This window comes from Lepidochelys kempii, chromosome 3 (assembly GCF_965140285.1).
Source record: "Lepidochelys kempii isolate rLepKem1 chromosome 3, rLepKem1.hap1, whole genome shotgun sequence".
Taxonomy (NCBI): Eukaryota; Metazoa; Chordata; order Testudines; family Cheloniidae; genus Lepidochelys; species Lepidochelys kempii.
Window position 1 is genome coordinate 24,854,895 of NC_136382.1, and position 16,195 is coordinate 24,871,089.

Below are 16,195 nucleotides of genomic sequence, written 5' to 3' on the forward strand. Positions count from 1 at the left end.
AAGGAGATTCTACCACCTCCCTAGGTAACTCATTCCAGTGTTTCACCACCCTCTTAGTGAAAAAGTTTTTCCTAATATCCAATCTAAACCTCCCCCACTGCAACTTGAGACCATTACTCCTCGTTCTGTCATCTGCTACCATTGGAAGGAGCGGGACCTTCCAGGCCCAGTACTGCTTCAGCCTTTGTGCTGTCTCAGCCTTAATGTGGGGTCTGAAGACCCCATCACAGGCCCCCTAGCCCTCCACCCCTGGGCTATAAATTCTGTGCTGGGCCCTTTAGAGGTGCGCACAGGATCTCAACCACAGTGTTTTAACCCCTTTTTCCACTCACTTTATACAGGTGTAACTGACTACACAAGGAACAAAACCATATAGAGAAACATGCTCCGTGTGTACAATTTCTTTTTAAATCTAAAAAAAGTGTTCCGACTTTGGAAGGAAAAATTCATAAATATTATGCTTTCATAGAGTAACAACATAATCATAGAATACCAGGGTTGGAAGGGACCTCAAGAGGTCATCTAGTCCAACCCCCTGCTCAAAGCAGGACCAATCCCCAATTTTTGCCCCAGATCCCAAATGGCCCCCTTAAGGACTGAACTCACAACCCTGGGTTTAGCAGGCCAATGCTCAAACCACTGAGCTATCCCCCCCCCCCCCAATGAATTTCCCATCCTGACTCAGGAAGCATATTAGGTTCCTAATCTCCATGTCATCTTAGTGAATGTAGTTTTACGTATATTTTAATGGCTTTTTTTTTTTTGCAAGTATACTTGCATGTAGAAACTTCACTTAATTGTGCTGTATTTCCCACATATTAGCAATCTGCAGTTACCTAAATAGCAATATATTACAAAAACACATTCTGTATAAATCAGACTGCTGCAGGAACAAACATTAGACTTGCATTTAATTTATACCATTTTTCAGCTTTTTCCACCCCACACTCCCAAAATGCATAGAACTAGTCATATGAAAACTAAATTGCCATATGAGGTATATTTTTAAGCCTCATCTAAACAATAAAGCTTGTGTGACAACATGAGAGCAAAGAATGTCCAAATATGGCTGACAGTTAAGTACCCTGAGAATTAAGTGCTCTTAAATTCACTGGAGTTTATAAATCTGCATTAACCAAATATCTGAAAACAGAAATAAAGGAAAGAGAAAATGATTCAACTCATTTTCCAGTACCATTCTCTACAGATGTGTTATAAACGTCCTCAATATCTTGGATGCTGGAGGCGTCTGTTGAATCTTGATCGCTGGCTATAATCCCTACTGAAGAAAGGCTAGAAATGAAGGAGTTCATCCTTTTTGCATAAATATCCCTAATGTTAAAATAAGGTAGCTCATTACATTTCTCTTTGTGATCACTGTTGGACTGGTCTACGTCAATATCCTTTTGCTTTTGATAGTATTTAGAAAACTTGTTGAAAATTATAGTGATTGGAAGGGCCACCACTAATATTCCACAGAGAATACAAATGCTACCAATGAACTTTCCCAGTAGGGTGACCGGGAAAGTGTCTCCATATCCGACAGTGGTCATGCTGATAGTTGCCCACCACCAGCAGACCGGGATGCTGTGCAGTTCTGACTCATCATCATCTTTTTCTACTGAATAGACCAAAACTGAGAATATAGAAATCCCGACAGACAGAAACAAAAGCAAAAGTCCAACTTCCTGGTAACTATGTCTCAAAGTGGCACCTAAAGACCGCAGTCCTACAGAGTGCCTTGCCAGTTTCAGGATGCGAAATATCCTCATTAGCCGTAGGATCTGAACCACTTTCCCCATATTCTCAATGTCTTCGCTTTCTTCGTCCTTTGTGTCCACAGCCAAGGTAGCATAAAATGGAATAATAGAGACAAAATCTATGATGTTGAGAGGGTTTTTCCAGAACTTCTTTAGACTTGGAGCTGCGGCGAGCCTTATCACTAACTCGACGGTGAACCAGACGATGCACGCTATCTCCACGGCTTCCAAAACAGGGTCTTCAATCTCTCTGTCATTGTCATCCCACCTTTGGAACTCTGGCATGCTGTGGATGCACATGGCTACAATAGATGCTAGCACTACGCTCAGGGAGGAAATTGCAATTAACTTGGCTGATAAGCAGTACCCAGGGTTTTCCATTCTGATCCATACTTTCTTTCGTATTTCACCAAGCCACAGTTTATCAAATTTCTCCAGCTCTTTTTCAAATATGGATGATTCTTCACTGGAAGAGTCTATACTTCTGTCATTGCTTTTCTGATCCCAGTCCTTATCTTGACCTTCTTCTTTTCTTTCTTGATACCTATTGCTACAGCAAGAATCAATGAACAGCTCGTTGATCCCCCAGTACTCTATTTCCTGGCAGAAGGAGAAGACACAAAGTTCCTCCATGACATGCAGTTTACCTGTATAGTAAAAATTCAAAACATATCTAAAGAAAGAAGGGTTCCTATCAAAGTAATATTCCTTGTCTGCAACACTGTAATCATCACACAGTTCCAGGATAGCCTCTTCAGAATGGCATTTGAGCAGTTTTCCAAGTCTGGTCTGGGGAAATCGGAGCAAAGTACTTTGATCAACTGATTGCTTAAAGCCACCCACATTCAAGTGGATAAGTTCCTCATCTTTCCCAGGTCTATGGAAAAATTCACCATAAACCATTTTGAACACAGTAGTTCTGTTGCTGGCTTCCGAGGCACTAACCCATAAGATTACATTGCACCTAAAAGAACATAACATATTATTAGAAAATTTAATTCAGTTTTGCTCTTGCTACAATTATTTTCCAATCTCCATTTACTGTGGAAATGCTACACTGAAAAACAAGAAATGAAATGACAAATACATTGTTAACAGTTCCACTAAAGTAGACTTAAATTAGTCTGGGTGATTAAATCAGTTAGCAAACTTAAAGATGAATGCTGAACCAGAAACTATTTTATTCTTTTTTTTCCCCCTTCATTTATTACTACTCCTTTCCTCTAGTACTATCAAATTTAAATTAATATTCATATTGAAAAGTAAATGAAATTACAAATTTTGGGACTAAAAGGAAAATGTACTCAGACTATTAAGCATCTAGGGCCAGATCCTGAGGATGAGTTAATCAGTTTTGAAATCAAGGGAGCTACATCAATTTAAACCAGCTGAAAATTTGGCCCGTAGTATCCCATTCTTTATTATATAATTTTCACTCAGGGGGCATGCTATTATTTCTTACATGATGCCAACACATCTTAATCTACACCCTTCCCTTAAAGAGCATTCTATATTCCTGTCACTCTTTGGTTGAAAACATTTCAAGAGTCTGTTTTAAACAGCTTTTCTTCATTTTCCTTTCCTGACTTTGCAGACATCTCTCACCCACATTTGGATATCTGCATTCATGAAGATTCCACCACAGGTATTTTGTTACCTGCCTTGCTACTCACCTGTAGTGATGCAAAGTTCCTCCTTAAGACCTGTATCAGTTCCAGAAGTACTTCCTTCTCTGCAACAGCATGCCTATAGATTATGGTTATGCTGATAAACTCACATTGAAATGTCATTTCTGGAAAGAGCAGCTTCCAGAGATGGCACTTCCAGAAATATTTTGTCTCAGCAAGTAAGGAGTACCTGTAGGTAGACACAAGTAAAGGGCATTTTAATATCTACACACCTTCACCATAAATATATTATTCAGGCTAAATTGGATAAAAAAGGCAGATTATACCATAGAAAATGTCTATTAACATTTTTAGGAGACCTTACCCTGGGCTTTCCTTTCCTTAGTTATAAACCTTTGCTTTAGAGCAAATGTGGCCCACAGGACCCTCCTGCCTGGTCCGGGAGGCTAGCCCCCGGCCTCTCCCCCGCAGCCTCAGCTCACTGCACCGCCGGCACAATGCTCTGAGCAACGGGGCTGTGAGCTCCTGGGGCCACGTAGCTGCAGAGCCCAGCCTGACCTTATGCTCTGTGCTGCACGGTGCGGCTGCCTGTCGTGGTGCAGCCACGCCGCCAGCCACTAGAGCTTCAGGCAGCACGGTAAGGGGGCAGGGGGGATTGGATAGAGGGCAGGGAAATTCAGGGGGTGGTCAGGGGCCAGGGAACAAGGGTTGAATGGAGGCAGGGGTCCAGGCAGGCCATCAGGAATGAGAGGAGGGGTTGGATGGGGAGGCGGGAGGCAGTAAGGGGCAGGGGTCCCGGGGCAGTCAGGAATGAGAGGAGGGGTTGGATGGAGTGGCAGGGGGCAGTCAGGGGACAGGGAGAAGGGGTGGTTGCATGGGACAGGGGTCCTGGGTGGGGGGGCAGTCAGGAAGGAGAGGGGTTGGATGGGGTGGCAGGGGGCAGTTAGGGGCGGAGGGTCCAGGGGTGGTCAGGGAGAAGGGGTGGTTGGATGGGGAAGGGGTCCCAGGGGAGCAGTCAGGAAGGAGAGGAGGGGTTGGATGGGGCAGCGGAGGGGGCAGTTAGGGGCAGGGAATCCAGGGGCAGTCAGGGGACAGAGGGGACCGAGGATCAGAAGCTAAAACCCTTGTGTGCATATAAATCCTTCCCTACATGACAGGTTACTCGGTATAACTTATGTCACTCAGGGGTGTGAATAATCCACACCCTCTCAGTGACGTAAATTATACCGACCTAAACGCTGGTGTAGACAGCTCTGTACTGGCAGGAGAGCTTCTCCCACCGATATAGCTACCGCCTCTCGCGGAGGCAGGAGTTAAGCCAATGGGAGAGCTCTCTTCCGTCGGCTTGGAGTATCTCCGTCACAAGCACTAACTAGCCCTAATTCATCAGACTGGTGGGATCAGACCCAAAGGGAGGCCAGCAAGACTTCTCACATCTATAGGAGTTGTGGGATCAGGCCCAGAAGTTATTTACCAGAACAAGTAGTTTCAATTCTACAAAAGCAGATGTGTAGCCAGAGAGGGGGTTTTTTTAACTCATTTTGTACAGCAGACACCTCAATCCGTTCTTGTATTAGAACTGTGGAAACTGACATTCTTCAGTGGGAAAATAGCTCTTCATTTATGATAATATTGTAAAGCCCTTTAAATGACTTCTTTCAAAATTAAATTGACATGTTTATTTTTAGCAACTGGATTAATTACTGTGCAGCCAAGATCAGGGACCCATTGTGCTAAAGCATTGGGCATAGTAAGAGACAGATTGTAAACTGTTCAAGCCAAAGGCTAATTAGATAAGACCAAAAAGGAAGTACTATTATCTCTATTTTATATATGAGAAACCATGGTGAAGAGAGATTACATGATTTATCCATTCCATTTATAACATAAACTACAATCTTGTATGCATCTGCAAATAGGAGCTTTCAAGATAATAAATTGATAACAGGAGTTACACTCACTCTGAGTATTTTCCAAAGTCACATCCCTTTGCGGCCTCTTAGGCCTAATTCTGTGATGTGTATGTAACCCACACACCTCCTGGGTGTGGTGCTCTGTCCCATCTAATGGCACGGAGACCACTTGAAGAGAGAGATTAATGAGTTTGCTCTACAGCTTTAGCTAACAGCCAGTTGGCTTTTAGCTCATGCACTAAGCTCCAGAGGTCCCAGGTTCGATCCTGCCCGCTGACAACTGGGGTCTGTCGGCATTACATGTACATTGAGAAGCACCTTGCCCAACTCCAGGAATAAGAGTGTCAGAATTCAATCCTTACATGGTTTTCCACTTCATTCATGGTCCTGACGCAAATTCTGGTTTCACACCCAGAATACCTTATCTGAAGTCACGAAGTGACTCTGGATTTACATCGATGTCAATTCAAATAGGCTTTGTTTATTAATTTCCAGTGGGAAATCTTTGTCTTTGTTCAAGTGATACTTTAGTGCCCTGAGCTTAACATTTCAGCTTCAACACCAATGCCACAGAAATAGTGAGCCAAATTTTAGCTGTATGGACATCAACAAGAGTTTTGCCATCGACTTCAGTGGGCCCGAATATGCCTTAATGCCTTGTCAAATCCATTTATTTTTATGCTGATCAAATCAAGAGAAAAATTTAATTAAATTTGGGATAACTAAGTATACTAAAGAAATAAGACGAAAATTTTGCCCACTGCTGACTTATTGAAGTCATTGTAACTAATGGAAGATTTTAGTGCTCAACAATTCTTTAAAACACTGCACCATTGTTGAACTTGCAGTATATAACTCCTTATTGATTATGCAGATCATTATGCATATTTATAATGGTGCCTCCATTTGATTACTCATTTGAATAATTCCAGTAAGCAAGCATCCGCCACTTTGTTTTAAGAGGATAATAATCAACATTAACGCACAGTATACAGGGCAACTGACTCCTGCTTATAAAGGCCCTGATTCAGAGCCCACTGAAGTTCTTCCTTAGACAACAGTGGACTTTGAATCAGGCCCAGATTGCAGGAGGACATTTCAAGAGGCCTGGTCAGAATTCTTTCATAGCATGTATTAAATTATTGCTATTTATTATTTGTATTATCATAGCACCGAGGAACCCCATTCATTGTGTGAACAAGAAAGGAATAATATGGGGTGCTGCTGTAAACATCAGGAGAAAATACTGGAACCTAATTATTTCCAGTTTAGTGATTGCATGGCTGCATAAGTGCTAGCCAGGATCGGGGGGGTGGGGAAGAGTACAGGATCCTCTCCCTACCCACTGCATGGCCTGGTTAAGGCCAGTGTTACAGCTTTTGCAGTCTGGGGACCTCATAACTGTTCAGAGGTGCTTCCCATGAGATCCTCTATGTCCAAAGGGGAGCAAAGAAGGCCTTGTCTACACTACAGGGGAAATTCGATATAAGGTACGCAATTTGAGTTACGTGAATAGTGTAACTCAAATCGATGTAGCTTAGCTCTACTTACCGCGGGGTCCACACTATGTGATTTCAACGGGAGACGCCCTCCTGTCGACTCCTCCTACTCTTCTCGATCCTGTAGAGTACAGGAGTCAATGGGAGAGCAATCTGCAGTCGATTTAGCGGGTCTTCACTAGAATGCATTGATTACCAATGCATTGATCACCGCTCGTTGATCCGGTAAGTGTAGACAAGCCCAAAGAGTGGGAATATAGGTGGCTTCACCATGTCCACTTATGGGAGTAGACCCTATGACTTAAAAGGAATGCCTCTGGTGCTCCCACTAGGATAATGCAGATCTGCAACACATTCAAGGTAAGGATATGCCTTACAGATACAATCTAGAGCTTAATGGGTGTCATGCTATTTTAATGGCATATTTGTGTTTGACAAAACTACTATGGTGGGAGGGTTTTTTTTTCCAAAGCATTAATTGATCTGTCAATCACAGGTAAAGAAAAGGAAGCACTACCATGCTAAACATTAAATTGATTCATGGTTGGATTGATGTCACTGTTTTATTACTGCATTTTTTAAACACAGCAAGCTCCTATTGATTTTTAGTATTTTATCTTGTGGCCAATTAGTCTGCAGCTATATACATCCTTGTGCATACGTGTAGGCTCCTCAGACATCTCTCCAGAGTTGAGAAGAGATCTTCAAATTTCAAGGACTTTTCTACTGAATTGAACAAGAACAACTAACAAAGGGACAGATCCTGCTACCATGGAAGTCAAGAGCAATATCCCTCCGACTTCAATGGTAGCAGGATCGGATCCTAACCTTGTAAGTTAACTAAAATATGTATAAATAAGCCCAAGGACAAGATTTTCAAAAGTGATTAGGAGAGTTGCAGTTTTTGGGTTTCCAGTATGAAAAGTCTTAGAGGGTCCTGATTTTCAAAATATGGTGAACACCCACCCTACACAGTGTCTCAAGCTTGACACCCAAAAGCACTTAAATGGGCCAGATTTCTAAAGATATTAGGCACCTAAAAATGAAGGTAGGCAGTTGGTAAGATTACCGTAAGGCACCTATCTGCACCTTTAGACACCTAGATTACTTTTAAAAACTTGACCTTCACCACAAAGTTCACAGCATGATTAAAACTTCCCCCATATTTGGGGGTGTTTGGATCTGGGGAAATAAAAGAGAATAAGCAATGTTTGACTGTTTTACCAAGGATATGGTTATAATACAATCTGAAGTATAATTGCAGCATGGGTAGATATACCTGCGCTAGCTTTAACTGCACTAGCATGGCTAAGGTTGCCAACTTTCTAATGCACGGGTGGGCAAACTTTTTGGCCCAAGGGCCACATCTGGGTATGGAAATTGTATGACGGACCATGAATGCTCAAAAAATTGGGGGTTGGGGTGCGGGAGTGGGTGAGGGCTCCAGCTGGAGATGAGGGGTTGGGGTGCAGGAGGGTACTCAGGACTGGGATCAAGAGGTTTAGAGGGCAGGAGCAGGAGCAGGGCTGGGGAAGAGGGTTGGGGCATGGGAGGGGGTCGGGGGTGCAAGCTCCAGGCAGCGCTTACCACAAACAGCTCCCGGAAGCAGCGGCATGTCCCTCATCCAGCTCCTATGCGGAAGCACGGCCAAGCAATTCTGCGTGCTGCCCTGTCCACAGGCACCACCCCTGCAGCTCCCATTGGCTGCGGTTCCCAGCCTATGGGAGCTGCAGAGGTGGCACTCAGGGTGGGGACAGTGTGTGGAACCTCCTGGCTGCCCCTACATGTAGAAGCCAGAGGGGGACATGTCGCTGTTTCCGGGAGCCACAAGGAGCCTTGGCATGCGCAGACTGGGGCAACCTCCCAAGCCTTCACCCTTGCAGTCCCATTGGTCGCGGTTTCCGGCCAATGGGAGCTGCCGAGCTGCCACTCGGGACGGGGGCAGCACGTGGAGCCTCCCTGGCTGCCCATGTGCCTAGGGGCCGCAAGGACCTGGCGGCTGCTTCTGGGAGCCACATGGAGCTAGGTTAGGCAGGGAGCCTGCCTTAGCCCCAGGACCCTGCTGCACCAACCAGACTTTTAACAGCCCAGTGGGCGGTGCTGACCAGAGCCGCCAGGGTCCCTTTTGGACTGGGCGTTCCAGTTAAAAACCGGATACCTGGAAACCCGAAGCATAGCTAAAAATAGCAGCATAGATATGGCAGTGCAGGCCTCAGCACAGGCTTTACAGGTATGCCTGGGGCTCTAGATACCACCTCATGTTGCTGAAGCCCGCACTGCTGCATCTACATTTCTAGTCTTACCTCCTCTCAACTCCAGAAAACATTGTGTCTAGTGACTGGAGCTGGCATGGTCGTTTGGGTAGCACACACAAGTGAGAGCTACTAGGTTTGCTCCCCCATCCCCATTAAAACTTCCCAGGTGTTTCTGAAATGCCTCTTCTTGAAAGGAGACTTATGGTCTCTGTGACCTCTGGGCAGTGGAGTTTACAACTGTAAGCAGAGTGGTCACTGTCATAGGGCATTGTAGAACAGCTGCTGGTGGTCTGTTGGGGTCAACACAGGTCACACAAAGCTCCACGCCATTTGGCAAGGTGGTTTTACCGTGTCGCTGTAACTGTGCGCTTACATCGGCCGGAGACAAAGTTGAGTGCGGACACATGCACAGGTAGGTTGACATAAGGCAATTTACGTTGACCTAACTTTGTAGCATAGACCTGGCTTTAGCCATGCTAGCAAAGGTATGTCCACCTGAGCTGAAATCACACCTCAGATTGCAGCGTAGACATACTGTAAGACAAATATGACGAAGGTGAAATTTTCCCTTATGCTTCAGGCTAGCAGAAGGCCAATGCATCAATTACATCTCACTTAAATCCTCATATGTTCATCCTATCAGGGAACAAAAATAATACATGTAACTGATGTGACCAATCACAATTACCAACATAGCTCAGTTTTTGTATATCAAATATTGATTATTCATAATAAAATGTCCACAAGAAATGGATAGGGGGCAATTTGTTTTAAAAGAAGTCAAATGTGAGTCGTAAGAACATGTGAAGAAATTGCTCTTTGTTTATAGACATCTTGTAAGCAGAAAAAGAAGGTCAATCCATCAACTAAATGATCTGCTCAGCCATAAAAATATTTTATGCATTCCACTGGCAATGGTATTCTTTATCCAGTACATTGCATTGCTGTGATGAGCAAACAAAACTACTCCACTACATTTCTCATGAAATGGATTAAATCCAACCTCCAAGGAGACCTTTTAGTAAATAAACTTTGGGATCAAATCTCTGTATTTCATTTTTAATTATATTCTGTGTTCCTTATTCAGGCAAAACACATACTGAAGTCAGCGGGAGGTTTTACACATATAAGGACTGCAGAATTTATGCAAATTATTTAAATAAGTATCTACTCATGCAGATTGCATATTTGCATCTATCTACTAGTTTTTGTTTTGAGTTGGTTGGCAGTTACAGGGTATATGGCTAGATGTGGGTGAAGGGCATGCTGACTTTCCAGAATGCTATCAGCTCTAGAGGCAGTATTACAGGGGGTACATTGTGATTGTAGTCCATTATTTTAATTGCTTTCTCATGAACTTTAAACACCCAGGAGTGTGATACAATACTACCTAGTTATCTGAATGTCATTTACGTAAGGATCAAAAAAAAAAAAAGAAAAAGAAAAAAAAGTACCGTTAACAGTCTTCCTAACACGACAAGACACCCTGGAGATAACATGCAGTATGCTAATTAACGAGACACACACCTGATGCAATTTCTGATGGCTTCATCATTTGTATTTTGTTCAGAATACATACAGTGACTCAAAGGTTCAGTGTTCAGATAGATCACTATCAACCTGTACTAAGTGGAATAGACAGGTTAAAATAATGTTTGCTTCAAAGCCCATCCGTGATCCTTGCCAATTTAACAACAATTACAGTGCTGCAAGGATGACACCTTTCAGTTGCCTGAGGCAGTGGATCATGTCAAGAGTTTCCTTGAGCTACTTTGCCCCAATTACTGAACTTCACGGAGCGATTTAGGAAGATGAGGAGAACCCGAGTGCATTGTTATGTCCAGGTCAACATCAGCACAGTTCAATGATAAAGAAAAAATGTCTCTCTGCAGAGAGACAATAATCTTATTTGTCGGGTAGTTTTAATGATGCTCAGCTACTATCAGGAGCACAATTTAAAAACAAGATACGCTATTTGATGTGAATATTGTACATTTTAGCTGAAAGAACTCTGTAAGGAGGAAAATTTCCACAGTACGTTGGAATGAGATGGATGCAACATAAAAATGGCTATACTGGGTCAGACCAAAGGTCCATCCAGCCCAGGATCCTGTCTACCCACAGTGGCCAATGTCAGGTGCCCCAGAGGGAGTGAACCTAACAGGTAATGATCTAGTGATCTCTCTCCTGCCATCCATCTCCACCCTCTGATAAACAGAGGCTAGGGACACCATTCCGTACTCATCCTGGCTAACAGCCATTAAGGGACTTAAGCTCCATGAATTTATCCAGTTCTCTTTTAAACCCTGTTATAGTCCTAGCCTTCACAACCTCCTCAGGCAAGGAGTTCCACACGTCGACTGTGCGCTGTGTGAAAAAGAACTTCCTTTTATTTGTTTTAAACCTGCTGCCCATTAATGTCATTTGGTGGCCCCTAGTTCTTATATTATGGGAACAAGCAAATAAGTTTTCCTTATTCACTTTCTCCACACCACTCATGATTTTATATACCTCTATCATATCCCCCCTTAGTCTCCTCTTTTCCAAGCTGAAAAGTCCTAGCCTCTTTAATCTCTCCTCATATGGGACCCGTTCCAAACCCCTAATCATTTTAGTTGTCCTTTTCTGAACTTTTTCTAATGCCAGTATATCTTTTTTGAGATGTGCTGAATTTCATATTGGGCTCAGTCCTGCAGCATCTGTTCAGGAAATTCTTATTCACATGAGCAGTCCAATTAACATCCAATATTATCATCAATATTTATATTATAGTAATATCTAGAGCCATGGGTCCCAACCAGGGACCTGGGGGGCTGCTAGGAAGTTTCAGGGGGGTCGTGAAGCACGGCCAGCATTAGACTCTCTGAGGCCCAGGGCAGAAAATCAAAGCCCCCCTGCAAGGGACTGCAGCCCGGGGCCCTGAACCCCACTACACAGGGCTGAAGGCAAAGCCTGAGCAATTTAGTTTTAGGGTGCCCCCTCTGGTGTAGGGCTCTGAGTAATTGCCCTGCTTGCTACCCCCTAATGCCAGCCCTGGCTTTTAAATGCAGAAAAACAGTTGTGGCACAGCTGGGCTTTGGAGTTTTTATTGTATGTTGGGGGGAGAGGCTCAGAAAAAAAAAAGTTGAGAACCCCTGGTCTAGAGGCCTCAAATGAGAGGCGGGCCCCATTGTGCAAGGCAGTATACATTCACACAGTCAGAGGCAAGTAAGCCACAAAGAGTTAATCATTTAAATAAATGAGACAAACAGACCAAAGGCACAGAGAGGTTAAGTGACTTGTCCAAGGTCACACGGCAGGTCAGTTATAGATGTGGGAAATGGAACTCAAGTCTCCTGACTCTAAATCCAGTGCTCTGTCCACACTATTTCCACAAAGAAACTGGACATAAAGTGAATGGAATACTAGTGCAAGGGGTTTCAGGACTGGGCCTTTCAGCCCACCCTGCAATTGAATCCATGCAGATGGACCCCTGAACCTGCAAGGAGCCCAGATAAATCAACTGGTCAAAACAATGATGTGAATGAATCCCCGACACAAGCAGAGGGTTCCACCCACATAGATCCAGGGTCTTATTATAAACAACACTGCTTTTACACCCCCAAAACTGACAAACTGTGTTGTGATCAATCCTATGAAGGTTTATATAACTTTTTTGATGTCTCATCCTAAACAAAACCAAATATTTAGCAACAGTGCAAGCTTTGAATATTATTCACACACTCCAGAGTGCAATGGATTTTTAGACATTAGTAGTTGGAGTGACAGATGGCAGAATTTTCTAATAAGGTGAGACTCCACAAATTACTCTGCCCCTTACCAGCACCCAGGCCTAATGTAAAGGAAAGGGATACGATCTAAAGGGTGAAATTTACCCTTATGCATTGGCCTATGTAACATTTAACACTAGGGTTGCCAACTTTCTCATCGCACAAAACCAAACACCTTTGCCACGCCCCTTCTCGGAGGCCTTGCCCCTGCCACGCCCCTTCCCAGAGGCCCCACCCACCACGCACTCACTTTCACTGGGCTGGGGCAGGGGGTTGGATGCGGGAGAGGGTGAGGACTCTGGCTGGGGGTGCAGGCTCAGGGTTGGGGCCAGAAATGAGGGGTTCAGAATACAGAAGGAGGTTCCAGGCTGGGGCAAGAAGTTGGGGTGCAGGCCCCCTGGGTGGGGCTAAGGAGTTTGGGGGACAGGAGAGGGCTCCGGGCTGGGGCTGAGGGGTTTGGAGTGTGGGAGCAGGCTCAGAGCTGGAGCAGAGTGTTGGGGAACAGGAGGGGGTGCAGGCTCTGGGAGGGAGTTAGGGTATGGGAGGGGGTGCAGGGCTGGGGTAGGGGTGTGGGCTCTGGGAGGAGTTACGGTGAGGATTCTGGGAGGGAGTTAGGGTGTGAGAGGGGGTTCCAACCTGAGGCAGGGGTGCAGGAGGGGGATCAGGATGTGGGCTCCAGCCGGACAGCGCTTACCTCAGACAGCTCCCAGTCAGCAGTGCAGCAAGGCTCAGGGCAGGCTCCCAAAGCCCATGCCCGCAAGCGTCACCCCCACAGCTCTCCTTGGCCATGGTTCCCAGGGGCATCAAATGGAGCTTACCTGATTGCCCCTCTGCCTAGGGGCCGCATGGACATGCTGGCCACTTCCGGAAGCAGCGTGGAGCCAGGGAGCCTGCCTTAGCCCTGCTGCACCACCAACCCGGACTTTTATCAGCCGGGTCAGCAGTGCTGAGTGGAGCCACCAGGATCCCTTTTCATCCAGGCGTTCCAGTCGAAAACTGGACACCTGGCAACCTTATTTAAGACCTACTTGAACTCTCAAAAAAGGATTTAAATGGTGCATAGGCCTAGTTCTATCCTCTGCACATAATGAATTGCACAGCAGATGAGCTGTTAAATCTTTTCCATCCTTAGAGTCGATGATCTCTAATTAATAATTTAAAAAAAAAAAACCACAAACACACACCCCACACCCACAGAAATCTTGCATTTGGTCCAAGAGAAGGTGGAGAATAAATTCATATCATACCAGGAAGATTTTCCTGATATTCAGTGCAAAATTTTCCCTTTTGTATTTTCATCCCATTACTCCTAGTTATAACTCTAATCCTGCTAATTGTTCCTTTCTCTCCTTGAAATGTACATCTTTCGCGGCTGTAAACTGTTCCCCCACCCACCCTCTGAGGCAACTAACTACAAGTTACACATAACTGATTTCTCATTTTAAATCCTAAATTTCTCCCCGCCCTCTAACCATTTCTTTTCTTCTTCTCTAAATTTCATCAGTTCCACAATACCTTCCTTGTGAAAACACGACTAGAATTAAAAAGTCATCTAGGTACCTCATAGGGAGGGACTTTTCCTGTTCTGTGAAGTGAAGCCTCCGAACATACAACCCCCAAACTTGTGTTTTCAGCAACACCACGTCACGAAAACTAGCTCTGACAGGTTAGAAACCTGTTCTGACACGCTGAAGATGGCTAAACCCTGTCTACACTTAGCACTTACACTGTTGCTAACACTGGAAAGCGGGTACCACATTCCAAGCACAGATGCAGCCACAGAAAGCACATGATTAAACAGTGTTCTGGAATCTGAACTGGCTACCTGTAAGTTTACAGGTGGAGTGCAAAGGATTGGTTGTTTTTAGCCTGTAATGTCTGAGATGGTTTGGGACCTGATTGTTTGAGAGATTACTTTTCTTGCCATGCCATATTGCCCCGACTGTTTGTGCTTCATTCATGAAAATCCCTCAGACTCATGCATGCGTGTGCATGTGCACGCGTGTAGAAAGAGAACATATTTAAAGAGCACCGTGAAAATGGGATGGAATCACTGAGGATGTATGGCAGAAATCAGACTTCTTCAAATTCTGCTTAACAACTCACTTCCTTTGCTATATATCTAATTGCACTTTGCAGATTGAGCACCTGAAGTTATATGGGATTTTTTGATGTTTTGAAAGATGTTTACTGCTGAAAGTAATAGTGTGGTTTTGGTTTCTTAGCCAAGTCCTAAATCTCCAAGATGTTTATAGACTCTCTTGAACAGCAAAAATACTACAGTTTACAGTTGTTACTGTAAATTGTTTCTGTGAAACCTAGGACACGTCTGCACTTGCAAAGTTACAGTGCCGTCAGTTAGAGCGCCGCTTAGGGAGCGCTGAAGGAAAATCGCTGTTGCGTGTTCATACTGACAGCTGCCTGAGCAATAGCGTGTTCACACTTGTGGCGCTATTCAGAGCGGTGCACTCTGGGCAGCTATCCCACAGAGCACCTCTTTCTTTTTTTTGCCGCTAAGACTTGTGGGAAGGCGGAAGGGGTCGCGGGGCACCCTGGGTCCTATCCCAATGTCCCGTGATGCATTGCTTCGCATCCCCGCAATCCCTGTGCTTCTGTCCACATTTGGTGCCATCTTTCAACGGTTTGTGTACTGCACGCCCTGTACTGCTTCTTTCTGGCTGCAGGAACGGATCCCGAGCTGTTGACCAATATGCTGCTCGCACTGACCAACATGTCCCGAGTGGCAGTGGAGTTATTCCTTAAACTACAAAGGCAAGAGAAGTAAAACACTGATCTCGCCACGCATACTAGTTACGACACGAGATTGCTTGTGGCATTCATGGAGGTGCTGGCCACAGTGGAACACCACTTTGGGGCTCGGGAAACAAGCACTGAGTGGTGGGATCACATGGTGATGCATGTCTGGGATGACGAGCAGTAGCTGCAGAACTTTCGCATGAGGAAAGCCACATTCATGGGACTGTGTGATGAGCTCGCCCCAGCCCTGCAGCGCAAGGACACGAGAATGAGAGCTACTGTGTCGCTGGACAGGCACATGGTGATTGCACTGTGGAAGCTGGCTACTCCATATTGCTACCAATCAGTCGCTAACTGGTGCGGAGTGGGAAAGTCAACCACTGGAGTCGTGTTGATGGAATCTGGGCAACGTGCGTGACACTGCGGATGGCTTTGCACAAATGGGCTTCCCTAACTGTGGAGGGGCAATAGATGACACACATATTCCAATTCTGGCACCAGACCACCTAGTACATCAATCACACTGGGTATTTCTCAATGATTCTCTAGGCACTTGTGGATCCCTGTGGGTGTTTCACAGACATTAACGCAGGCTGGTCCGGAAAGGTGCATG

General features: G+C 44.9%; 1 protein-coding gene across 1 annotated transcript in view; it reads right to left on the reverse strand.

The window, feature by feature from the left end:
• Positions 1 to 943: 943 nt before the first annotated feature.
• The window catches only part of KCNS3 (potassium voltage-gated channel modifier subfamily S member 3), a 30,659-nt gene continuing 15,407 nt past the window's right edge, over positions 944 to 16,195 (reverse strand). Inside the window, exons 3-4 of the mRNA XM_073335103.2 lie at positions 3,434 to 3,617; positions 944 to 2,724 (exon numbers count right to left, since the gene is read on the reverse strand). Of these exons, the coding sequence (XP_073191204.2) occupies positions 1,182 to 2,663 (1,482 nt within the window). The 5' untranslated portion in view covers positions 2,664 to 2,724; positions 3,434 to 3,617 and the 3' untranslated portion in view covers positions 944 to 1,181. The remainder of the gene's footprint in view (positions 2,725 to 3,433; positions 3,618 to 16,195) is intronic.